Below are 26,260 nucleotides of genomic sequence, written 5' to 3'. Positions count from 1 at the left end.
CACAGGGACAGGTGGCTTTGGGATTCTCCAGACAGAGATACTCCACAGCTTCCCTGGGCAGCTGTTCCACAGCTCTGCCACTCTCCATGGAAGTTCTTCCTCATGGTGAGGTGGAACTTGTGTTTTAATCGATAGCTGTTAATCACAGCTAATTAACAAACAGCCCAGGCTGACAGGCAGCGATCCAGGTACAACAACAACACCACTGCCCTGTTTTGTTGAGGATTTGGCAGGACAAGAGGGATTTGGAAGGGCTGGGAACAGCAACCCTGAGAGGAAGCCCTGAGGGAGCTGGGGGTGCTCCCCTGCAGAAAAGGAGACTCAGGGCTGCCCTCAGCACTCTGCACAGCTCTGAAAGGTGCCTGTGCTCAGCTGGGCTGGGCTCTGTCTCCAGCAGCACTGACACAGCCACAGCACACAGTCCCGAGCTGTGCCAAGGGAAATTCAGGCTGGGTGTCAGGAAAAAGCTTTTCCAGCAAGGGGATAAAGCTCTGCCATGGCTGCCCGGGGAGGTGCTGCAGTCACCATCCCTGGGGGTGTTGAACAAGCCTGGATGTGGCACTGGGTGCCAGGCGCTGGCTCAGGGCTGGGCTGGGCTGGACTCCATGGGCTGCAAGGTCTCTCCCAATCCAGCCATTCTGGGAATTCTGGCTTTTTGAGGACCTTTCTGGATCTGTATCACTGTGAGCCTCATGGCTGACGGAGGGGCTGCAGTGTCCAGCCACATCCTCAGCTGCATCCCAGCCTCCCTCCCCTTTTCCCCGCTCTCAGAGCCGGACACTGCAGGACTCTGCAAAAACCAATCCGTTTTTCTTTTTGGGAAGCAGGCACCCCTGGAGGGGGTGCTCCTGATCCTACAGCCTGTGTTTCCTGGCAGGTGGAGCAGAACTGGGCGACGCTACAGGGCGGGGAGATGACCATCCAGACGACGCAGGCCTCGGAGGCCACGCAGGCGGTGGCTTCCTTAGCGGAGGCGGCGGTGGCGGCGTCGCAGGAGATGCAGCAGGGAGCCACTGTCACCATGGCACTCAACAGGTACCTGGAGAGGGCACAGCTGGCTCAACCTGAGCCTGGCATCTCCTGCCTGGGTTTCCTTCTGTTGGGGCAGAGTTCAGCCTGTTCAGTCCTGAGAGAGGCTGTCACTCTGCGGGTTCCTGCAGCAGGTGGTGTGTGTACGACAGATCCTGATTCCTTCTCTGTTCAGAGTCAGAATTTCCTCCACTGGCCACTGGTTTTGGGGTTTTTTTTTTCCCCAAGCCTTTCTGAAGTAGAAGCTGAAGGAGTTGCAGTGGTTATTAGGGTTTTTGGCTGCACTCAGGTTAGCAAGATCTGAGGGTAGCTGCACAGTCCATCCAGCAGGATGAAATATCTTTGCTCAGCTCTGCTGAGCTGCTTAAACTCATCCTGCTGTTCCTAAAACCTGGAAATGGCTGTGGCATTCCCTGAGGGATAGGAAATCACAGCACAGCAGTGAAGGAGGTTTCCCACTGCTGAGGTGTGGACAAGAATTTGCCTCATCCAAAGCAGGATCCTGGTTAGAGGCTGTTGGCTGAGCAGCCTGGGGGTGGAACAGGGCACCAGACCACACTGCTGGTAGCTGGAATAAAGCTCCAAGACCTTGTTCCATCCAGAAATTGCTGAAGGAATCTCTTTGATCCCAGTTTGCTCCCAAATATCTGTTGGAATTGAATTCCAAACACACCTAGGACTCTTTCTGCTCTTTGTGATGCAGATTTGGGTTCTTCAGATATTTCTTGTCTGCTGCATGAGATTGCTCAAATAGGCTTTTTTTTACTAATATTTCCCTGTAAAATTCCCTTTTAAAACCAAATGATCTTTTCAGGACACTGGAGTTACAGGAGCAAGCCCCATCTCCCCAAGTCCAACTTGCAGGATTTTATCCTGCACATTTCCAGGATTCCAGATTTCCCTACGTGGATTTTTTTAAGAAGTGGGAGGGCTGAGCATGAGATGACACCTGATGCCAGGTTTGCTGAGCTGCCCTGGGCCTTCCTGCAGGGAAAATGCCTTCCCAGAGCTCCAGGCTCAGGAGAAGGATGTGCCCAGGGGAGGAGGGAAGCCAGGCAAGAAAAGATTCTGGTTCTGTACGAGTGTTTAAGAGCTGCTCTGAGACACAGAGGGGCTGCTGAGAACTGAAAATCCACCCTGAGTGGATGCAGGAAAGTGTTTGGCATCTAAGCAGGAAATGAGGGAAGAGAAGAAAAATATGGGGAAACAGAAAATATTTGAGTCAGTTGGTCAAGCAGAGAATGAGCAGAGGGAGAGAATCCATGGGGAAATTATATATTATATATAATATTATGTATTATGTATATATATTATTATATATAATAGATATGTATAATTATAACATCTGTATTGCCTTACCACAAAACCACCCCATTTCTGGGTCAACAAAAGGCTTAATCCAACAACCTTGAAGCACTTTACAGCTGCTTTGGGCTTTTCCAGGGCCAGTTCTATCTCCTGAGAGCTGCAGGAAATCCTCCAAAGGCACAAATAAAGCTTGAGTGGGGCTCACCTGGGTTAAGGAAGTTGTCCCTGCTTGGGATCTGGATGGGTTTAAGGTTCTTTTACACCCTTTTTAGCTGTAGAATCTCAGCAGCTCAGCCTTGGTGGAGACAGTCCCATCTTCTTTTCCTTCTTTCCTTACCCCATCCCCGTTCTGGAACTCCTTGGGCACCTTTGCAAGGCTTTTGGGCCTGGCCTCATTTGTGTGAAGAAATCTAACAGCAATCTGCTGAAAATAATGCTCATTAAAAAGCATCATTAAGCCACTTGGCTGGGGAGGAGTTGAAGCCAGGGCTGTTGATGCTGGTCATGGCAGCAGGATGAGGTGAAGGGGCAGAAGGGAGAGCTCTGAAATCTGCAGAGCCCCAGGATGTGCCAGTGCCAAAATACCTGAATCCAGAGGCAGGAAGGAGCCACGTGGAACTGTCCCAGAGTTTTGTCAAGTCCCAGGTGAAAGGGAGAACACAGGACTGTTCTAAGAGACCTGCCAGCTAAAAACAGAACAGCTTCTTCCCATCCATTCCTCCTGCTGTGCATCACTTCACCCAGGCCAGATGGGAATCCCTGTGCTCTGGGCTGCTCTCCTGGCGTGTGTTTGCTGGTTCAAGTGGAGTTATTTGTTTCTCTGCTGTCCCTAACCCTTGTCTCCTCCCTGCAGTGAAGCCGCTGCCCACGCCGTAGCCACGCTGGCCGAGGCCACCCTTCAAGGAGGGGGACAGATTGTCCTGTCTGGGGAAACTGCAGCAGCAGTGGGGGCACTCACAGGAGTCCAGGATGCCAATGGTAAGGCCTCTGCAAAGGTTTTCTTTGGTTTGGTTTTTATTTAGGCTCTTTAAAACGGTCTTTTCCTCTCTTTTTATTGAAATGGCACGGTTTGGGTGGTAAAATACTCCTCACTCACTCAGGGGGTCACTGACCAGTTGTGAGTTTTAATCTCAGGGTGGAATGGGAGCTTTAACTCACTGTTGGCTTCCATGGTGCTGGTGGTTCTGCTCTTTCCCTCCCCTGCCAGCTGGCTCTACATCCTTAGTTTTTTTGGGAAAACTGCTCCGTGATGTGTGTCTGTGCCCAGCACAGGAAGGACCAGCTTTGATCAATTAACACAATTAGTTGGTGCCATAATAAGCTCATCTCCAGAACTCTTAAACCAACATTTTATTACTTATTTCCTGCCCTTCTCAAGGCTTTTTTTCAGTGCTTGGTGGCTGTTCCTGAGGCAGCCTCAGGTCGTTTTCCTCCTGCTTCATTTTTCATCTTCCCACCACAGCCGATCTCTTGATTCCAGGGATTCTCTGTAGCATTTCTCACCTGTTCTATGCCTTCTGCCAAGTCTGGTGACTTTTGCAGCCCTTGAGACTAGAAATAAAACTGTAAATCTATAAAATCCAGTTCAGGAGATTAATGGAATATGAAAATGTCCTTCGTTGGGGCTCATCCATTGCCTCCAATTGCTCTGTGCTTCTGCCTGACCCTGGAGGTGTTTAAGGAACACCTGATGCTTTGGTGTTGGGTTATAGGTTGGATTCAGTGATCCCAGAGGTCTTTCCCAGCCTGGCTCTGGGATAATTTCTAAGCTCAGACTGGTTATTATGGAATTACCCAAGAAAAACCCACTGGTTGTTTGGGTTAGGTGGAAGGAGGTGTGTCAAAATCAGCCGGAAAAGGGCGCAAAGGGTGAAGTTGTAAAGAAACCTTGAGGGTGGGACTGTTTGGACAGGAATTGTCAAAGAGGGGCCAAGTTGTGGCTGGGTGCCAGAACTGTCATTTTGCATGAAAGCAGAAACCTGCTCAGGTGAGAGCTGCCTTCCATCAGAATCCTCATCCAGCCAGGAGCGCGCTCTGTGTGAAATGTGGATGTTCAGTTTGCAGCAGAGGAGGGAAGAGGAATTTGGCTCGGAGCTGGTTTGGTTCCCTTGCTGTGGAGTCAGCCAGCCTGAAGAGGGAGCAGAAACGAAGGGAAATCCCTGTCCCCGGAGCTGGGGATGCATCTGGCACCGAGGGAAGAGCAGGATTGTGTTTATTGTGCCGGCAGCCTGGCGTGAGGGCGATAAGTGCTGTGTGTTTATCAGAGGCAGGATCTGACCCTGGATGCTCAAAACCAGCAACTAATCAGATTTGGAAAAGCAGATCCGCACCCCTGGCTCCTTCTGCTCTGCTTCCAAAATGCTTTCACAGTCTGGATTCCTCTGGATGCTTCCCCTAAAACTCCCCTTCTCCACACCCTCCCTGAGTCACTCCACCTCACTCTCCCAGCGCTGACATCATTTCAATACAGGCTGGGCTTTTTTTTTTTTTTTCCTTTTTTTTTTTCTCGTTTTTTTTTTCCTAGCAGCCGAGTTGGAAATCAGATGGGATTTAGAGTGCATTAAGAGGAGAGACTGCAGCATTTTCCTGTGAGCACAACCTCGCCCACAGCCCCTCGCCTGGTTTCCACTCTCCTTCGATTTGCTCTAATCTCCGGTGGTATTAAGGGGAAGGGCTTTGGAGTCCTTGGAAGCTCCATGCTGCTGGTTCCTTACGTAACCAGCTAATATATCTCCCTCAGGGATGGAGGAGATGTTGGTATCCATTGCTGCTGTCTCTGTCTGGGGAGCAGAGCAGATGGATTCACTGCCGGCAGGATTTATCTCCGTAGCCGGGGTGGGAGTGGGAGCATCCTCCTGGATGGATGCACCAGGAGAAATCCACTCTCTGCCCTTCTGTCCAGAGGAGGTGGAATTGGGAGTGATTTGGGGAAAACTGCCAGAGCCAGAATGGTCCTAAGCAGCAAATTTCCCCTTCTCTCTGCTGCTTGCGAGGTCTTAGTTTGCTGATATTCCCAATAAATGCTTCTCTCTGGGAATGCTCTGACCCTTCTGCAGGATTTTTCTGAGGAAAAAACCTATCTGGAAGGGTAGGATAGAAATTTATCTCCGTCTTATTGATAAGGTAAAGGAGATAGTTTGACACCTCCCCATCCCTGGGAGTGTCCAAGGCCAGGTTGGGCAGGTCTGGAATGACCTGGGATATAGTAGAAGGTGTCCCCATGGCAGGAATGAGATTATCTCTAACTCACTTCCAGCCCAAACCATTCCATGATTTCTGTGAAAATGTCTGGAGGTCTGTCAAGGTGTTTCACTCCTGATTTCAGCCATTTAGTGTAATTACTCTCTTTTTGTTAAATTTTTTTTCTTTTTTTTCTTTTTTTTCTTTTTTTTTTTTTGTTTCTCTCTCACTATGGCATTTTCCCCATCCCTTCTCTGGAATTATCTGAATAATAATAACAATACAAGACCACCAAGATGGCTAAAAAGAGGAGACCTCTGAATATTCATGGAAATGTTGGAATCTAGGGCTGGATATCTTGCAGGGAGCCCAGGAACGTGGCTGCACTGCAGAAGGGCTGTGGGTAATCTTGTGATCTGTTCCATTCCCAGCTGAAGGAAACAAGATCTCCTGCTCCCATGCAGTGTCAAACCAGCTAAGTGCATTATGGTTTTCCTGCTCCTCAGGAGCATCTGCTCTGAGTGGGGATGCAGGAACTGGTGACCCCACACTTGGAGCCTCAGATGGTTTTGTTCCTAAGTGCTTGGTATTGAACAGAGGAGTATGGAGGGCAAGTGGAGGGGAGTGTGGCAGCACCAGTCCCTGAAAATGCTGGGAAATGCTCTGCTAAGAAAAACTCTGTGCCCTGGAGCTGCTTTTGGAGTGAGAGGAGCTCGGTGAGCGTTGGAAGGAGCCGGTGCTGGAGCATCCTCCTCCTCCTCCTCCTCCTCCTCCTCCTGCAGCCTTTTGTTTGCCATTGATCCGTGGGGCCCTGAGGGCTGCCAGGGCTTCCCGGCTGCATCCTGAAATATTGATGAGGCTCCTGGCAGGGCTGAGCCTGCAGGGCTGCCCTCCCTGCCCAGGGAGGGTTCAACAGCCACGGCTCAGCACCAGTCCGGGGCTTGTGGAAGGTGAGAGGAGTGGAACACTCCAGCTCCAGCTGGGATTCAAACCAGGACATGAATGAGGAGCAGTGGGAAGACTTGGGAAGGAAGAAGAAGCTGTGGAGGATGTGGGATCGAGCCATAACCAGGGAATTAATTTTACAGACCAGAGATGCAGTGGATCCTGCTTGTCCCCCTTGGCTGTTCTTTTCCTGTCCCCAAAGCAGATTTTCCTGCTGGATCTCCTCCCTGTGCTGCTGGAGATGCTCCTGAGAGCACAAAGGGGAACACTGCGAGGAGCCCACCTGAGTCCTGCCCTCCTCCATCCCAAAAATCCCATCCTGCTCTCCACACAAGCAGAGGGGGCCGTGTTCAGGCTGGGCTGAGCCAGGATCTGTGAGGAGCATTAGGCTCTGACGTGGGCAGGGGGGATTAGAGAGCTCCCAGCTTTCGCAGGCCTGGCAAGGAGGTGTCAGTGCTGGGGGGTTTTGGCTTCTTTTTTCTGCTTCTCTCAAGGCTGGGATTGAAGCTGCTGAGATGATATTTTGTGTTCAGATTTAGGTGTTTATTGTTTCTTATTTATACTACAAGTGGTTAGTTCTACAGCATTCTACAAAATGGCCAACTGTCTTTTTATACAAGGTCTTTTAAGGCTAAACTATCCAATTAAGAAATGACACCTAAATTATTTTTACTTTTAGCTTAATAACTAATCACTCAAAGTCCACAATGCAGGTTTTTTTGTCTAATTACAAAATACTACTTAAACTTATGAAGAAGGTGGTGAAGAAGAGCAACTAGCCATTGCCCTAGAACTTCTATCTAGCCCCATATATAGTTATGTTCTAAAGCCTTAAACTCTAAGTTCTCTACTCTGTGTTATTACAGACTTCTGATCAAACTCCACACCCATAATCCCAGTGCTATCTATCAATCTTGGAAGCTTTCCCCACTGCCTCAGGTCAAATATACTATTTTCTTGTGGCTCTGTGCCCTTCAGCACAGAAAGTTTCGAATTCTCAGCATCCAGGACTCCAAATGTGCAGGATAAAAGAGCCTCAGAGGCGTTTGGGGTGACAGTACCACACAGAACTGCTCCTCCAGGTGGTGATTTCCATGTGGGAAGAGGTTTAAATGCTGGAAAAGCTTCTGTTCTGGGCGAGGCTGCTGAGCTTCCCACACAAAGTCAGCAGGTGGGAAGCTGTGCCCAGCCTGGCCGTGCAGATGGGAAATGGGAACGCTCCTCTGGCAGCTCTGCCTGCCGGTCCCACCCGGCTGCTTGCACAGGAAAACACATCCAGGAGGGAAAGGCAGGATTGGGATCCTGTTCCCTGTGCTGGGTGTGTCTCCCAGAGGGCAGGAACACAGGTGGGAAAACCCAGCAGAGGTTTGGGATCCCTGTCCTTGCTTTGGGATTCCTCGGGATAGGGAAGTGCAACACGGAGCCACTGGGAGCTGGGGGCTTTTTCACATGAGAAAAACATTTCTAAATTTCCTGGGGGGAGGTTTAGGGGCTGCAAATGACACTTTTTAAAAAGGAGTACTTTATGTTTTTCCTGTTGGATCTCCTTTTTAGGGAAGATGGAGCCAAATGAGTCGCTAGCAGCTTGGCAAAGTGCAGATCAGCATGTTTGCATCCAGGAGGACAGGAAGGAAAGAGTCAAGCTTTTTGTAGGGCCTCCCTGGTGGGAACAGAATTTTTTTATGAAGGTTTTCCCTGAAACAGGTAGGATTTAATGCCAATCTGAAGGAAAGGTGAGGAAAATAATTTTTGCAGGTGTGTTTCAGATGACAAAGGGTAGAAGAGAAGCCAGTGACAGCCAGCAAGGAGAGCAGAAGAGTGAAATCCTGGGTTTGCTGAGCAGCTCCAGGGACAGGGAGAGGTGTTTCCTAGAGGACAAATTGCTGTGTATCAATGAATAATTATCAGACACAGAGCTGTTGGGCTCTGAGTGGCATAAACCTCAGTTAAAGGAGCTTCATCTGTGTTGGGTCGGGGTCTCTTCTCCCAGGGAACAAGCGACAGGACCAGAGGAAAGGGCCTCAAATTGCATCAGGGAGGGTTAGGATGTTAGGGAAAAAATTCCTCACTGAAAGGCACTGAAATTCCTCTCTTGTCAGGCACTGGAACAGGGCAGGGCTGGAGTCCCCATCCCTGGGGAGATTTCAGAGCCATGTGGATGTGGCACTTGGGGACGTGGGCTCGGGCTGTGTTCCCAGGGAACAGGGACAGGAGGAGAGGGAACGGCCTCAGCCTGGGCCAGGGGAGCTCAGGGGGGATTTTAGGGAAAATTCCTTCCTGGAAGGGGCTGTCCAGCCCTGGCACAGCTGCTCAGGGAGGTTTGGAGTCCCCATCCCTGGAGGGATTTCAAAGCCCCGTGGATGTGGCACTTGGGACATGGGACAGTGGTGGCCTTGGCAGTGCTGGGGGATGGTGTGACTCGATCTGGGAAGTGTTTTCCAACCTTAATGATTCCATGATTCCAAGCACACTCACTCCCCTGCATGTGCCCTGTAGAGAGGGGGCTCCTGACTGCATCCTGTGCCCACCCCCATTCCCTGTTGTTGGTTTTTTTAGTTTTTATAGAGATGGGGTAATCCTAAGTGATTGGTGTTAGAAGTAACAGCAGCATTGTGTGCCAAAAGCTAATAGGCTGAAAAATATTTATAAAGTATTGTAACCAAAAAATAGGCTAGCTTCTGATGGAATAGCACTGAGTTTTACATCTCTTGTGCCTCACTATTCATCAAAACTGATAATAGAATAAAACCTTTTCAAACAGTTGCCCCATCTCTATAAAAGCCGGGAAAACCAACACACCGCCAGCCTCTGGCTCTGCTGGCTGTGAGCAGAAATTCCCTGCTGGCATTTTGGCTCACCAACACCATCTCCATCTCCCACGGCAGCAGGAGCACAGTACCCAGGAGCTGCTGTGTGCCCACCCTGGCACCCCTTGCCCTGCCCTTTGAAGCCACCCCGCGGCTCCTGGCTGCGTGCCGGCGCTAATCCCGCTGTCCCTGTCCCTGTGACGCGGGGCTGTCGCTGCCACCGGCCGGCTTTGCTCTGACATCCTGGCCCTGCTGATGAGGTGGCTGCCGCTGGCGATTAGGATTTGTCTGCCCACCAAGCGGGGTTAAAAATAGCCCCTCCTGTCCCACATCCATGCGGAGCTTCCCCGGGTCCCGTCCCAGGTGTGGGGTGGGACCAGCCCCACACCACCCAGCAGGGGCTGGAGCAGGATTCCTTTGGGTTTCCTTGGTGGGAGCACAGAATGGTCATTTCTGGAGACAGTTTGGCCTTTTTCGGGTAGAAAAACCTCATTTTATTGTCTTTATGTAGCCTGGAGAAGAGATGGATCCAGGGAGACCTTACAGCAGCCTTCCGGTGTGGAATGGGGATTTACAGGAGTGAGGCTTTCAGGAATGGCTTCCCACTGTCAGAGGGCAGGGTCAGATGGGATTTTGGGAAGGAATTCCAGGCTGGGAGCAGGGGGAGGTGCTCACCTGGAGAGGAGAAGGCTCCAGGGAGAGCTCAGAGTCCCTGGCAGGGCCTGAAGGGGCTCCAGGAGAGCTGCAGAGGGACTGGGGACAAGGGATGGACAGGACACAGGGAATGGCTCCCAGTGCCAGAGGGCAGCCATGGATGGGATCTTGGCCATGAGGAATTCCTGGCTGGGCTGGAATTGCCAGAGCAGCTGGGGCTGCCCCTGCATCCCTGGCAGTGCCCAAGGCCAGGCTGGACACTGGGGCTGGAGCAGCCTGGCACAGTGGGAGTGTCCCTGCCATGGCAGGGGGTTGGAGCTGGATCTTTAAGATCCCTTCCAGTCCAAAACCTTCCATGATTCTTGGGGATACTTTGGTATGACGAGCACTTGGGCTGTTCCAAGGCCTCTCTCCTCTTCACAAAGTGCCTGAGGAGCACCAGGAGCCTCCCGGGTGGTTTTGTGCCCCTGTTCTGTATCCAAGTCTCACGTGAAGTCTCCAGGCTGCTCTGTGAGAGCACAGAGGGAGGGGACAGGCCCTGAGAGTGACTCAGCTCCTGATGTTGTCCCTAAAAGCCAGCAGCCATTCCTGTTCAGCGTGTCCATGCCAGGGTTCCCAATGTCCCAAAGGGAACCCCTTCCCTGGGGCAGGGAGCCACCTCCAGGGCCTTTCCTTGGACACTTCCATCCCTTCCATCATTGCTCCCACTCATGCCGGTCTCAGGGAGCTGCCAGCCCCTAAATGAGCCGTGCCCTGTCTGGCCTTGTCTCCTGGCTTCTCCCTGACCTCACAGCATCTCCAGCACCTCCCCTGCCCTCGCCGTGTCCCCTCCCCTGGTGAGTTTTGCCATCCATTGCTGTGATCAGGCAGTTGAGCCTCACAGGCTCCCCAGCTGTCACAGCCCAGGCTGGCCTGCTTTAAGCACAGGCCATTTACCTTCCACGTGTCCTGAATTAGGGGAAATGGACAGGAGGGCTGGGTCTGTTTAAAAATTAAAGCTGATTACAGGGCATTAACATTGCATTTAAAGCAATAGACAGCAGCCCTCCTCTCTCTCAGCATAGTTGCAATATGTTCCCTTTTGTTCTGACTGCAGGAGGGAAGGGAGCAGCACTGCTAGCGACTCCAGGCTGGGCAGGATTTCTTCTTTAGCCATAAATTTTGAAAGAGGAGCTGCCTGTTGCCTGGTGCAATAATTTAAAGCAGGTCTGACTACCTAAAGCAGTTCCCATCTTTGCTGTGCTAACAGGAAGCTGAAGTTCTTTTGGCTGACCCTGAATTTCCCTTGGAAAATTCAGATGATCTGACACTGTCTTCTGAGTGGGAAGTTTCATATTTGATGGATCTCAGTTGATTTCTGTTAAATCCCACAATTTGCCTGGTGACTCTTCATCCCAAAACCAGGAATTAGTCTGGCTGGGAACACTGTGAATGTGATGCCTGACTGGGATTCCTTGTGGGTTTGGGTTGGATTTGAAGCCTGTTTGTTTGGTGGATTTGTATGATGTTTTTCCAGGCTTCTGCACCTTCATCCCACAGCCCCTCAGGAATTCAGGTGGCTTCAGAAGGAGCTGCTCAGTGCAGGAAGGGTGCTGCAAAGAGGCTTTTAGCAGGTGAAGGGATGTATTTGTATTCCCTGGATCCTGCTTTTCTCTGTGTTCAAGAAACCACTGCATCCCTGGCAGTGCCCAAGGCCAGGCTGGACACTGGGGCTGGAGCAGCCTGGCACAGTGGGAGGTGTCCCTGCCATGGCAGGGGTGGCACTGGGTGCCCTTGAAAGGTCCCTTCCCACCCAAAACCACTCCATGGCTCTGTGATCTCTTAGTGACTTTTCATTTGACTTTACCACCTCCAACCTTCAGATAAATTCCAGGGGTTTTTCAATTGATGGTGATGAAATCCCCAACAATTTGGCTTTGAGAGCCACACTCTGAGCTTTCCTGGTCCCCTCTGGCTGGCTGGGGCTGTCAGGGCCCGTGGCTCTGTGGTCACAGAGATTTTTGGGGTGTCTGCAGTAGATGGGAATTTTAATCCTTGGACAAGCTCCTGTCTAAAAGAGGTGTGGTTGAACCCAGGCAGGAAAGGAATGGCAGCCAGTAGAGCTGGCATCTTCTATATACACCTAAAAGCACAAGGAAGCATTTCCTTGTTTGCCAGTGTTTCCAGTGCAGGAATGGGGATGGAAAGGATGGAGGTGTTTTTGAAGAGTGTCTGCAAGCAGATCTCAGCAGTGCCACCCTCTGGGATCAGTGATTTGGCTCCAGGATAGGGAATTGCTCTCCTGACAAGCTGCACCTCTCCAGCCTGGTGCTGTTTTATTTACAGCCCTTGGCTTAGGGAGAAGGGCACAGGTGGGGGCAGAAATCCAGCTCTGCCCAGCCCTGCATCTCTCCTGACCCATCAGAGATGCTGCTGAGTCCTTTTTCCAGTTCTTTTCTTCCTCCTCCATGCTTAACCTGACCTGGGTCAGAGGCTTGGCAGAGCTTGACCAGCAGAGCTTCTCCAGGGGGTCCAGACAGGGTTGTGGTACTTCTGGAAGGCACCACCAGCCTGGGGAAAGCAGCTTTGTGCCATTTCTGCTGGACATGTCTGTGCTGGGTGTGGAGCTGGACGTTCAAACCCACCAGTGTGGAGCTGGGTGGATGAAGATGAAGCCAAAATTGAGACCAGCTCTGCTTTGCTGCTCCTTTCTCCAGGATAAAATTCCTGTGTGGTGGATTCTCTCGTAGTAACAACTAATTCCAAACTATCTGGAGCATGTGGCAGCCCCACCTCAGCTTTTTGAGCCCATCTCTGGCAGATCTTCCAGCTCAACAGCAGAGATCCCAGGGCAGTTTCGTGCTTCTGGCACCATCTCTGCTCATCCTGCTCCTCCAGAAACCCCAAAGAGAGGTCCCAGCTCTCCCCCCTTGTGAGCTGCTGCCCAGAGAGAAGCTAAATTTGTGCCTGGAGTTCAGGGCAGTTCCTCTGGCTGACCCCAGGGCTGAGGATGACTGAGGATGGGCAGTGCTCCCCACAGCTGTGGAGCACCTGGAGCATCTCCCAGTGCAGATTTTGGCAGATTTTGGCTTGCAAGGCCTCCTCCTTGTCCCCATCCGTGGTGGGAAGGGACAGTGCTGCACCACGGGCAAGGCTGGGGATGTCACTGCTTTTTCCATCTGTGCTGTGCCACTCCTGCCCCTTGCAGCACCCAAGGAATTCATTACCTGGGCAGGTGGAGGGGGGCTCCCTGATCCCCCTGATCCCCCTGCAGAACGTGCTGCAGTCTGCTGGTGGGTGACAGCAGGGCACAGCTCCTGCAGTGCAGAGCTGAACGTGTCACTGTTGGGAATGGATGGAGGCTGCTCTGACCCGAGGCCACTTTGGGCCCTTAATGGCTGTCAGTGGGTGCAGGGTGCAATCTGATCCAAATGGGAAGCTGGCTGAAATCCCAGCAAGCTGTCGTTGCTGCGGGAGGCGTCTTAGGAAATGAGATGGGCTCTGGGAGCTCTCCCCCTGCCAGGCAGCCCTGGGGAAGGAGAAATGCCCTGCCTGCACCTTGGGGCTGCTCCCTGCACTGAGGTTTGCTGGCTCTTCATTTACCCAGCTCGTGGGCTTTTGTTTTACACCAAAGTTTCCTCCCTGCGGGCCACTTGTGGTTTCTGTTCTCCTTCTCTCCCTGCTCCTCTCTGGAATGTGCGCTCCCCACTTCCTGGATGGACTTCTCCAAACTCCAGGTGGCTGTTGGCTTTCTTTGCCTTGAAAAGTGCTCAGCCCCTCTTTTCTGAGAGCTTCAGCTGCTTCCTTAGCGGGCTCTGACCTCCCAAGTTCCTCTATTGCTTTTTCCCCAAGCATATCCAGAGGCTCACTCGGTGCCTGGATTTATCCTCCTCATTGGATCTCCGGAGCAGGGTCTGATTTTAAAGCCTAAAAGCACAGCCCCATCTGTCTTATGCCTCTGGGGCATGGTAAAGAGCCCTGTCCTGCAGCCCCCGAGCCTGTGAGCAGAAAGTTTTTCCTTGTGCACCATCCCTGCCCTGGCAGAGCAAGGAAGATGGGAGGTTTTAATGAATTTTCCCAAGTGGCTGCACTGAACTTTCAGATTTCTGTTTTCCCAAGTGAAACTCTTTCCTCTTCCTTGATGTTCAGCTGTTAGATTTGGGATTGAGGAGGACATTTCCTGCTCTGGGATTGACTGGGGTGTTATTTGAGGCATCAGCAGGTTGCACAAGAGCCTGAAGAGATGCAGCTGCACCTTGGTGTCCCTTGGCTGGCGACCTTTGGGTGGCTTTGTCCCTGCATTGGTGGGCACCCAAGGAAGAGAAGGCAGATTTGTCACCATAAGGACTCTTCCAGCTTCCAGCACTTTGCTTGGAGCCTGGTCAGTGGCCAGCAGTGGCTCAGCACTGGGACATCCCTCCTGTGATGTGGAGTCCAGCTGAGCAGAGGGGAGGAGGTGAGACCCCCTTCCCTTTCCCTCTGACCGTGGGGAGCGCTTTTCCCACAGCCTGGTGTCCCTTTGGGAAGGCAGAGGAGGGCGATGTGTCTGTCCCTGCAGGGCCCTGTCTCCCAGTGACCTTCTCAGCTCGTGGAGACAGCTTGGCTTTGCTGTAAAGCAGCTCATGTGACAGCAGTAATCCGCAGCAGGGAAACAGCTGTGCAGGAAGATTCCGGGGAATCGCCCTATTTTCCCTGCTCCGCACACCGGCCAGGCTGGGAGAGGCTGCACAAGCCCAGCCCCACTGGATGGCTCTGGAGCCATCCCTAAAAAGCCAGGTCAGGCTGGAATCCTCACTTCCAGGATTCCTCCTGGGAGCCCTCGTAGAGCTGCAGAACAGGTTTCAAGAATTTTGTGAAAGCCCTTTCTCCTCAGGTGGTTTCCTCTGAATATTTTTCAAAACCACGAGTGGCATTTTTAAGCCTGATTTTGACTTCTGCCTCCCACCCTCCATATCTTTTGGCATAATTTATTCCCTTACAGTTATAGAAATTCCTCTCTCTGGGTGACATTTTCTGATGGCTCATGTGGACCCTCTTCTGCTCCTGGGATACCCACTGGACTTTTTGCCATCTGCCCGTGGGAAGTTCAGTTCTGCCCTGCAGGAGATCCAGACAGAGAGAGCACTAGCTTGGAATTGGTTTGAAATTAATCATGGGTTTATTATTCCCATCCCCAGCTCACAGACTGTAGCAAACTTCCTTTCCCTCTGGGTTTGCCCCCTTGTTGCCACAGATCCCTGAACTTCCCCATCTCCCTTTTCCCCATGATTTTAACCTTGCAAACCTCCCAGGGGAAGTTCAGTGAGTGTGTGCTGCTGCTGACAAGTCCAAGGAGCTGATGACAGCTGAAGCAGGTGGTTTTACCCTGAGACCCAGGTTCCTGCACCTCACAGGCAGCAATTCCCCTCAGTTCCCTGCAGGAATGAGGTGCCTGGCATCAGGTAGGCAGCAGCTGCTTCGTAGCCATGGATTTCTCGAGCAGAAACCACCAGCAGGGTGTTTGTGGCTGCAGTAAATTGTCCACCAGTGGCCTGAGACAATCCCTTATTCCATGTAAGCCACAGCCCAGCCCTCGGGAGGGACCATCTGTTCCTCTGGCCCAGGGCAGATTTGAGCAGGAGCCCTGGCAGTGAAAGGCTCTCTGCTATTCCCCTGAGCCACCTGATCTCTTCCCTTCCACCTCTTCCCATCGGGGGAAAAAAACCAAAAACCCCAAAGCTTTGTACTGCCAGGCATTAGGGGAGCTCTAATTGGTGTGTAAATTGCTGCTGCGTTTAAGTGGTGGACATGGAGCTAATGGAAGTGGAATTTTATTGCTGGCATCAATGGGGGATGTTGAGCTCCTTTGAAGTCGCAGGGATCAGCAGCCAGGGGGGTTTCTGTTCCATCAGAGCCAGCAGTGAGCTTGGGCCCTGTTATTTCCCATTGCTCTGACCCTTGGATGAGTTATGATGTCCTTCTCAGGGATTCCTGGTGAGTTCTCTCAAAAAAAAATAGTTTGAGTTGCACTTCCAAGGAGGAATTTCATGTTAAGAGGTTTGAAGTCCAGCAGAAAATGAAGACTCGGACTCGGCTGGGTTTGAGGGTTTCTGTGTGTTTGCTGCTGTTGGAGATGTGCTTCCTCACCTGTGGGCCTCCCATCTGAGCCAGAGCTGTGGGAATTGGGGCCTGAATCATCGCAGCAAATAAAAACCAGAATTCTCCAGCCACCACCACCACAGCTCTCCCATTTTCCAACCTGTTCTGTCTGCCTGGGAAGGGACAGGGCGGGCTCTTGCACTGCTTGATTCTCCTCACAGATTTTGTCTGTGCAGGTCCATGGGCCACAGATCTCCACTTTGCACATCTAGGGTGAGACCCACAGGGACAAAACAGCTGGAAATCTGCTTTTTGGGAAAACAAACTCATCCCTCTCCCTGCACCCATCGTTGCTTTCTCGTGGTGTGCAAAGGACTCTTCCAATCCCCAGGCCTGGATGGTTGGGGAACAAAAGTTCTGTGCCTTCAGTCGCCAGGACAGAGCCCTAACTTTGTGTTTTTAGCACCAGATGTGCAGAGTTTAAAAGGGAGGAATCTGCCAGAGGCAGCAGCATTCCAAGGATAAATACTCTCAGGAGAGCGAGGTGGGAACCCATCTCACCTGCCGGGCAGCGGGAGACGGTGGTGTACAAAAAAGGAGGAATGTGGACTGTAAAAACTTGCTCTTCACATGAAAAGTTCCACATCTGAGCCGTGTTTTCACTGTGATTTATTGCTTACCTCGTTGAGGATGGGCCAGGTCCTGCCTGGGGGGAAGCTGTGCCAAATGTGTCCCTTGTCCTGTAAAGGCCAGGCTGTGGACCCCAAAGCCCAGGACACTGCTGCAGGAGGGGAGGTGCTGGTTTGGAGCAGGGATGCTTTTCTAGCTGGATTTGGAGGCTGTGCTTTCAGGAAAAGGGAAAAAAAGGAGCCTTCAGGTGCATTTCCAGCCCCTTCTCCCCTGAGGAAAAAAGCCAAACTTACCTCCTGGTAGCTGGGCAGGACCTAGTGCGAGGTGAGGCTCCAGCAGATCACCACAGCTGCAGCTTTCCATATCAAGGTGAAGCTTTAAATGCCTTCCCAAGGAATAATCCTCCTCCAAAGGCTCTGCTGGGGGGCTCATGCCACCTCTGCAGGGTTAAGAGCACAGAATTCCCTGGCACAGAGGCACTGATGGGGCACGGGGGGAGAACCCGAGGCGTTGGACCCGCCGGTGGGCCATGAATGTGCACCCTGTTGTGGCAGGGAAGGCTCCTGGGGAGCAAATCAGCAAAAATGCTGGGAAAATGGCTTTTAGATGGAGCCAGGGCCTATCTGGTTACAGATTGCCTTTCTGCCAGCACAATGGCTGCTTTATGTCTCCATGTGCTCAGCGCTCTGTAGGATGTGCCCGTGTCCGTGCTCGCGTGTGATCCGTCGGCACTGCTGAAACCAGCCAGGCCCTCCGAGCCCTAAAATCACATGGAGCTCCTCCCAGGCCCCAAGGGGTGCCTGCATTTCATGAGCTTCCCAGCCTCGTGCTCCTGGGATATGCAGAAATTCCACTTTGGCAGCCATTTCTGCTCCTCATTTGTCTCTCGTGGTGGGAATTGTGGAGAGCTTTGTTGGAGGTGGCCTGAGCTTCTCCGTGATGGATTTCACTGCTTCAGTGCAGACTTCCCTCAGTGGGCCTCTCTGGGCCAATTAAACATCTAAATGTTGGTAAAATATCTGGCAGTGCCTTATTCTTACCTCCCACTTACACACTCAATGTTCTGTATGGAATTAGAAATATTTTAGTTGCTCTGCCTAATATTGGGGTGCTGCTCCTATGGGGGCACTGAATTTTTGCACTCACCCAGTAAACCAAAGGATGCATTTCCTATAAGGACATGAATCACCCCACTAAATCCCCCTCTGCAGCTGTAGTATCTCCCCTTTTACACTTGCATTTCATTGTCAGGCATCCTAGCAGCAGACTATTCATGTTGCAAGTGGAACATGGCAGAGGGTTCATCAGGTGAGTGGATTTTTGTGGTGGTAGTTTGGAATGTTGGGATTTAGCTGGTTTTGCACTTAAACCTTTAGGTCTCTCTTGATGTTTCTTGGGGTTAAAGGGGCTCTTGGCTGTCTGGTTTTTGTTCCTGGGCACCATTTGAGGTTGAAATGCCTTTGGGATGTGGTGATGTCACTCAGGTAATAAGATGGTTTTGTAATTTTAGGTGGTGCCCTGCCATGCCTCACACAGTAGCCATTAATAAAAACCTGTGGAAAATACAGGACACTAAAAGCTGTTTAAAAAAGCAGGATAAGAATCCATCTCTTCCTCTGGGAGAGCCCCTGGGGATGTTAAAAGCATAACAGGGCAGTCAGCAAAGTATTTATGGAAAAATCTACCGGGGATCCCTTTGAGGTGATTGTTCAGAATCTCGTTCATGGGTTTGACACCTGATTCCTGAGAAGAGGAACGGGCTGATTTGTCCTGAGGTGTTTCCTCTGCCTGCTTCCTGAGAAGTTTGGCACAGATAACTTCTGTCTGCCCTGTGTTTTGTACCAACACCCAGCAGATCGTGGGGGAAGCAGAGCCCAGCTGGAGCAGACCTTTGGGGTTTGGACTTTCTCTATTTTTATCTGTGTTTCGTGTAGAGATGATTGACCACGATAGACTTCTAATCTTCTCAGGTGTGTCCACGCCAAAGCCAGCTCATCACGGAGGCTTAGACAGGTTATTCTCTAAGCTTCCAGCCCTGGAGCCCAGGAAAAACCTTCCTTCCCTGGGTTTGTCACCTCTCCTTAGTGACAAAGTGACTACATTTAAGGTGCCACACCGTGGAGACCCAGCACTGGAGGGGCAGGTCTAGGTGAGGACTGAGCTTAAGCAGGGACAGTTTAATTGTGCCTCAGGTGATGCTCAGGGCCTGTTCTCCAGCTCTAAATTCACCCCTTGAAGGGGAGAGGAGGGGACAGATGGCCTCAGGTAAGACAAAGCAAAAAGTGTGGAGCTAATCCACCCCCAGGACACCAAACTGCTGTTCTGCTTTTCCCAAGCACCCTTTTCTTGGGAGTTTTTCCATCAAAAAAAAGGGAAAACCTGTGATTTCAGATTGTTTCCCATGTTAAACATCATTGCAAGTTTTTTTTCCTCCTGGGACTGTCCTTGCTGCAAAGACAGAGGTCCATGGCACTGGTGTCACCAGTGAAGGACACATTTGTCACCACTGCTGCAGACTGAGGGTCTTTGCTATGCCAGGGAAGGGTCTGGGCATCAGGTTGGCTCACTGGGATCTCCCTCTTTCCATGGAAGTGCCGAGGCTCCAGAGGAGATAATTCCTGTAAATCAGGAGTTCCAGCCCTGTGGTTTTTGTCTCAAAGTGCCGCAACCTTAAAAGAAGTCCAAAAACTCCCTAAGCGTCCAAAACAAACCCCAAAAACTCAAAGCCCCCACAAAAGATCTGGAAGAAATAAGGGAGATTAAGCCAAAGGTGTTTCAGGTTTTGGCTGGGCATTGGCCCTTCCCTCCTTATAGGGATGAAGAAACCAGGGATGTCCCAAAGATGCTGGTGCTCCCAGCTAGGGAAGGAAGGCTGGTCCCTGACCAAGCTTTGGAGGTAAACCTCAAGTTTGGATGTTTGGCTTTTATTTTAAACAGCACCTTGTTGCAAAATACCAACATTCTGCTGAAGCTGAGTGGGTGGGAGGAAGATTGAGCTGTGTAAATGTGGTGTTGCCTCCTGACCTGCCCCGTTCCCATGGGCGGGAGCTCCCGGATCAGCCATGGCTTTAGGGGTCACTGAGACAGCAACTCCTGCTGCCCTGGGTGAGCAGAGAAGGAAAACTCCCTGCAGCAGATCCAGAGGAACCAGAATCCCACACTGGATCAGTTAGGTTGGAGAAGATCTCCAAGGTCACCGAGTCCCAGCTGTGCCCAATCCCACTCTGTCAGCCCAGAGCCCTGAGTGCCTCATCCAGGCATTCCTTGAAAAGCTTGGGAAAGGACAAGCTTTGGAGGTAAACCTCAAGTTTGGATGTTTGGCTTTTATTTTAAACAGCACCTTGTTGCAAAATACCAACATTCTGCTGAAGCTGAGTGGGTGGGAGGAAGATTGAGCTGTGTAAATGTGGTGTTGCCTCCTGACCTGCCCCGTTCCCATGGGCGGGAGCTCCCGGATCAGCCATGGCTTTAGGGGTCACTGAGACAGCAACTCCTGCTGCCCTGGGTGAGCAGAGAAGGAAAACTCCCTGCAGCAGATCCAGAGGAACCAGAATCCCACACTGGATCAGTTAGGTTGGAGAAGATCTCCAAGGTCACCGAGTCCCAGCTGTGCCCGATCCCACTCTGTCAGCCCAGAGCCCTGAGTGCCACATCCAGGCATTCCTTGAAAAGCTCGGGAAAGGACGAGTCACTGACAATGATAAGCAGGCAGGTGACCCCCAGGGACAGTCTGAGAGATGAGCTGTGACCCTGGAGGTGTGGTGGATGCAGAGAAGGAGGGAGTGACTCCAGGGCTGCATCCCGTGCAGCTGCGGATGGGAATGTTGGATCTCATCTCCTGCATTTATCTTCCATTTTAAGGAAAAGTCAGGGCTATGATGTAACTTAATTGATTCAACTTTGATATCAAAGCCTCAGGTGCCTCATTAAATTGTTCTTTAATGGGGTTTTGACCAGAGTAGCTCCTGAAAAGACAGATGGAGGAGGATCTTGAATGAGGACCGCAGCTTTTTGCAGATAATTTGGTGGAGAAACCTTCATGTCTTGACCTGGCTGGCACAGAGGTTCTGTAGGGAAGAGCTGTGACTTGTGAGGCTGGAAAGTTCTCAGAGCTTACATCACTGCATGGGGGCTTTGTGGTTTGTCAATGTCACAGAATCCAGAGCAGCTTGGGTTGGAAGGGACCAAAGATCATCCTGGTCCAGCCACACCTCCCACTATCCCAGGTTGCCCCAAGCCCTGTCCAAGCTGGCCTTGGACACTTCCAGAGACACTGAGCCATTTCTGATGGGAAAAATCCTTCCAATTATCATCCTGAGAGATTTGTCAGTTAGAGTTAATCATTGATGCTCTTGCAGCTGAGGTGGTAAAAGATGGAGGGCTCAGCTTTCAGTTCATCTTATCTTAAACCAAGTGTCCGTGTTGAGAGATGTCCTCTGCTCCTCTGTCACTGCTGAGTGTGGTGGGATTCCTGAAATGCTTTATTTCTGAGGCTGGCTTCGGGTGAAATCCCTTCCGTGGTGTCGTGTCAGCACCTCGTGCCTCAAGGGACACGTTTGGTTTGGCACTTGAGGATTTGTCAGGGTAACAGCTGACTCTGAGAGCTCTCATTTCAGCTGCTGTGGCTGGACCTCATCAGAAACCGGTTTATCTCCCTGAAAATACACCCTGGTGCCCACTGCTTGTCCCCCTCCTCCACCTCTTGAAGGCCTCTCCAGTCAGCTCCCCAGAAGGGAGGTGGTCAAGAGGATATTTTTTTTGAAATCTTCACAAACCAAGTTCCCAGTCAAGGGAAACGTCTCATAAAAATCAGGTGTGGGACATTTTAATGTTTGTGCTGAGCAGTGTTGGCAGTAAGAGTCCAGGTGGTGTCCAAAAACGCAGTTGGTGAGGACAGAAATGGTTTTTGCTCCAGGATTCTGTAGGACCAGCCCCTTTCCTGAGCCAGCCTCGGTCTTACTTCCTCTAAAACACTCCAGTGATGGAGACTTTGCTCCAGAGCTTCACCAACCTTATGTTTAGCTGTTGTCTGGGATTTTTTCCACATGCAGGTTTCCATGCTGGACTTCAAGTTTGTGTCTTACTGGGGGAAACACTGGGAGAAAAGATGATTATTCCTACTTACCTGCATCAGCCTTGATGTATTTACACCCGGGAATGCAGACCAAAGCATGCCCTGTGCCCCTTTGTTGTGCTGCCCACCAAGGGCAAACATTTCATTTTTTGGAGGCCTTCTGGCTTGTTTTTTTCCTTTTTTTTTTTTTTTTTTTGGTATGTATTAAAACCTACTCATTCTGAATCATTGACAAGAATTCTTCCATCACATCTTCAAAAGTCACCCTTGGCTCTGCAAGGAGCGTGTGATGAGATGGCATCTGCTGCCCTGTGTGCTAGGGCATTCCTGAGCACAGGAATTTCTGCTGGATTCCTCAGCCCCTGCTCCAGAGGAGGGGAAGGAGAAGGTGCAGGAGCATCTGCCACAAAAGGCTTCAGCAGAGTTTGCTCTGGTTTCCCCTCAGTGCTGATGGAAACAAACTCCTCTGAAAGAGGACATCAACAGCCAAGAAAGTCCAGTGGAAAATTCCACCTTTTTTAGCCTTTTCCATTTGGTGCTGAAACAGGGGGCTGAGGGGCTGGTGGGATCACTCACTCCTGACTCTGCAGAGCTCACAGCTTGCAGCACTTGGGCCCTTGGTGTCCAGGAAACCAGAGCAAGAAGAGTCAGCCTTGGCCTCTGGAGCCACGGGACCCCCAGTGGCAGCGCCAGTCGAGGTTCTGGGTTTTCAGCAGGTGATGTTGCCTTGCTCCAAACCAATGTCCTGTGCTCTCTGAGGGGCTCCAAGGTGATCGCTCAAGTCCTTGTGCATTTTCCATGTTGTCCCATAAAAGAACTCCCAAGGGCAATAGTTCTGTGCTGCTCCATGACCCCAGACTCGTGTCCCTCCTCCTCCTCTGTGCCCAGCAGTGTTTCTTGTGGCATCACAACCTCTAGAGCCATAAACTCCTCTCAGGGAACAGCTCCACTCTCGGATTCTTCTCTCAAGCACGAGGGTGCTGAGAAGGTTCCCACCATCTCCCCAGCTGCCTGGAGCTGGCTCCTCACTCCTGCCCAGGACAGGAGGGGAATTTTGGGTGGCTTCACCGTGGGGAAGCAAAGACATAGCCTGGCTGCATCTTCCTGGGAGCCCGTGGGCATGGTTTGTGCTGCTGTGTGTGACCCATCACATCCTCTGCTGCTGTCCCTGCCAGGCAGGAGCTGGTCTGAGCAGCCACAGGTTCCTGTGGGATCCTCTTCTGCTCCACTTTCTTTGCAGAAATGTATTTCCCAAAGACTCGAGAAGTCGATTTGGGGCTGATTGGGTTTTTGGAGGGTTTTTTTTTTGTCTAATGGATTTCCTGTTTTTAATACAATTGAAAGGGTCTGAAATCCATGCTTTAGATTAACATATGCCAGCTAGATTAGGGCTAATCAGGGCGCAGGTCTGAGCAGATGCAATCCCAGACCTGATTACAGCATCTCAGTGCTTTAATCGTCTCCCTCCCAAGGGCGATCAGCCCTGCTCTAATGCAGACTTTCAGCCCTCTCCTGCTCTGCTGTGTTACCACCCCTGGCAGCAAGGGCCGCCACGTCATCTGCTGAGGCGATTTGCGTTAATCCCACGCGGAACGGGGTCCGCGCCGCGCCGCCTCTCACGGACACTTCCCCGCGCTCCCGGAGGTGGCCGAGCCCTGGCTGGATCAGCTCTCCCTTCCCAAACACCCAGCGCCCGGTTTTGGCGCCTTTGGGCAGCGCGGAGGGACGGTGGCTGGAGCGCCGCGCGGTCCGCGGCCCACGGCGTGGTGGCGGCTCCGCTGCCTGGGCTGTCCGTGGGTTTGATCTCCTCTGGGCTGACAACCCCAGTAACCCAAAGGGCTTAGTTGGCTTCTTGGTCTGGAGCGGGGATTTGAGGTGCATGCCAGGCCAGAGCTCCAGCTCTTGCCTAAACTGGGATGTGCCGTGTTCCCCCTCGGAGATTTTCTTCAGCGGGGCTGAGCCTGGGCTCTGTTTGCTCATTTCTTCTGTTGCCTGAAATTCCCTGAATGCCCCAGGAGCTGGGAACCTCCTCCTGACTCTGTGCCTTTCCTGGCAGCCGGTGCCGAACAACCAAGCAGGGAACCAATTCCTTGGCTGGGCCTGGGGAATGTGGCCACGACCCTCGGGCTGGGGGATCAGGAAACTTCCCGGCCCACGGAGCGCTGGGACCCCGGGGGAGGGATGCTGGGGGAGCACGGGGTCACCCACCTGGTCAGCACGATTAACTCCTAAGCTTTCCTGTCTGCACACAGAGCTATGCCAGGACACGGAGCCGCCCCTGTTACCAAACCCGTGCCCTTGGCAGGGCAGAGCTCTGCTCCTCAGCCCAAAGGAATTGCGCTGCTTTTTCGGGAAAGCCTGGCTCGGGAGCCTGGTGTCCTGGCAGGGCTGGCTACCCATCCTGTGCTGCAGCTGGAAGGATTTGTTGACCTCAAAAAGCTGGTTTTTCCCCCAGCAGAGGTGTGGGTAGTTTCTGAAATGTCTAAATTCTCTCGCTTGGCCAAGCAAGGTGGAGGTGGGCACGGGGAGTACAATGATGGAGTACAACAATGGAGTTTCTCCTCCCAGCCTCCAGGATTTGCCATTCCCCTCCCCTGCCCAGCTCTGTCGAGTGCTCCTTGCTATTTTTTGCACCTCTTTCCACCATTTACATCACAGTGACCCTGAGGGGCCTCGTTGTTTTGGTGTCACCTTGGTTGGTGTTTCCTGGCTCACCAGGACTCACCTTTGGCACTGCGGCGTTTTCCTCCCAGCCTGAACCTTTGCCAGCTCCATCCTCAGCCTGGAGGCAGCTGATCCATGTCTGCAGCCTTGGGAAAAGCTGTTTCTGCTTTGCTGGACCCATCCACGACTGGGGAAGGGCTGAGAAAGGGGGACTGCTTTCCTTTCTCTGTTCTGTGTGTCACATACACACGTGTGAGAGCCTGGGGGGCTCACACAGGAGCCAGGAGCAGGTTGGGCTTGGCCAGGGCTTGTTGGTCCCACACTGCCCTTTCCCTGTGAGGGGAGAAGGACCTGGCTGGGATGGAGAGGGAGCAGGAGGAAGGGAATTGTGTTGGAGAGGGGTTGTAAGGGGCTCACGGGTGCACAGCAATGGGATCCTCTCACGTCCCGCCGGTGGGGAGGTGTTGGGGTGACCTGCCGAGTTACAGGGGATGGGAGAAGCCAAATTTATCCCCTCCTCAGCCCCACTGTTCCCAATTCTGGGCATATCAAGTGGAAAATGCATGTGAGGAGCGTGTTCCTGGTCAGTGGGGGATCCCTGGTGGGCTGTGGGGTGGGTGGGAGCAGTCCCTGTCTCCGGGAAAACTCGGCCTGATGGGTTTGGCTGAGCAGCTCCCTGCTGTACCACCCCAGAGCACGGCTGGGCTGGGTTCCTCCCCCAAAAATGATGTTATTTCTTTCCTCCTCATCCTTATTCCTTCCCTGCAGCCTCACAGCCCCGGGGTGTGGGCCCCAAGGTGCTGCCACCCCTCTCAGCCCCATCCCATCCCCGCTCCCATCCCGCTGGCTCCAGGGAGGGCAGGTCCAGCTCAGCGAGGGCACCGAGGCACGGATCATTCCCCAGCCTGGGCACAGCTGGGGGGGGGCACTGCCCTTCCTCACTGCTGGTTTTCATGGATGGACTCATGGAATGGTTTGGCTGGGAAGGAACTTTAGAGATCGTCCAGTTCCAACCCAAACCATGGGCGGGGACACCTCACATTAGCCCAGGTTCCTCCAATCCCTGTCCAGCATTCCCTGGATTTTTCCCTTCTCCAGGTGAACATTCCCAGCCTGGCTCCAGAGCAGAGTGGCTCCATCCACCCTGGAGCAGCTCCAGGGCCTCCCCTGGGTTCACCCCAGCAGCTCCAGATCCTCACAGCCTCGAGGACCCTCCTGCAAGCGGGAGAGCTCCAAAGAACCCCCCGAAATACCCCCCAAATCACGCCCAGCAGAGCAGCACCGAGGCACCCCACGGCCCCGACCCCACGGGTGTCCCTTGTGTCCCCGCAGGGCTCGTGCAGATCCCGGTCAGCATGTACCAGACGGTGGTGACCAGCCTGGCGCAGGGCAACGGCCCGGTGCAGGTGGCCATGGCGCCGGTGACCACGCGGATAGCGGACACGGCCGTCACCATGGACGGGCAGGCGGTGGAGGTGGTGACCTTGGATCAGTGACCTCGGAGCAGCCCGTCCTCCTCCACTTCAGTTTTTTTTTTTACGCCTCTCCAGAGATGCAATCAGGTGGCATTTGAGTCTCCCAGCTTTGGAAACGGAAGGTTTTATTGACCTTTTTTCTTTTTTTTTTTTTTTTTTTTTTTTTTTTTTAAATCGAAAAAAATAGAAAAAAAAAAAAAAAAAAACCAACCAAATCCTGGCAGAGGATGTGTGTAAAGTGCATTTTTCTAGCGCCACTCTGCTCTCGGAGGAACGAGAAGCCAAATTGTGACGGGACTTTGATTCTGAGGAGGTTGGAAAGAAAACAAAAATAAAAATAAAGCGACCCTTTATGCCCCGTTTTCCCCCACGTGGGATCGAGCAGGAGGAGGCTGGGGGGCAGCACGGACACCCTCAGCCAGCACCGACCTCGACAG

The 26,260-nt window shown here is 52.2% G+C and overlaps 1 protein-coding gene across 2 annotated transcripts in view; it reads left to right on the top strand.

The window, feature by feature from the left end:
• NRF1 (nuclear respiratory factor 1) overlaps window positions 1-25,986 on the top strand; it is a 56,240-nt gene extending 30,254 nt beyond the window's left edge. For both annotated transcript variants that reach the window (XM_041470188.1, XM_041470187.1), the window contains 3 exons: window positions 878-1,035; window positions 3,191-3,315; window positions 25,681-25,986. In XM_041470188.1, coding sequence (XP_041326122.1) covers window positions 878-1,035; window positions 3,191-3,315; window positions 25,681-25,844 — 447 coding nt within the window. In that variant the 3' untranslated portion in view covers window positions 25,845-25,986. The remainder of the gene's footprint in view (window positions 1-877; window positions 1,036-3,190; window positions 3,316-25,680) is intronic.
• The last annotated feature ends 274 nt before the right edge of the window (window positions 25,987-26,260 follow it).

Source organism: Pyrgilauda ruficollis, unplaced genomic scaffold (assembly GCF_017590135.1).
Source record: "Pyrgilauda ruficollis isolate IOZ18807 unplaced genomic scaffold, ASM1759013v1 scaffold241, whole genome shotgun sequence".
In the NCBI taxonomy this organism is placed as follows: domain Eukaryota; kingdom Metazoa; phylum Chordata; class Aves; order Passeriformes; family Passeridae; genus Pyrgilauda; species Pyrgilauda ruficollis.
The sequence above is the reverse complement of the archived record's forward strand: the minus strand, read 5'-3'. Positions and strand labels throughout refer to the sequence as shown.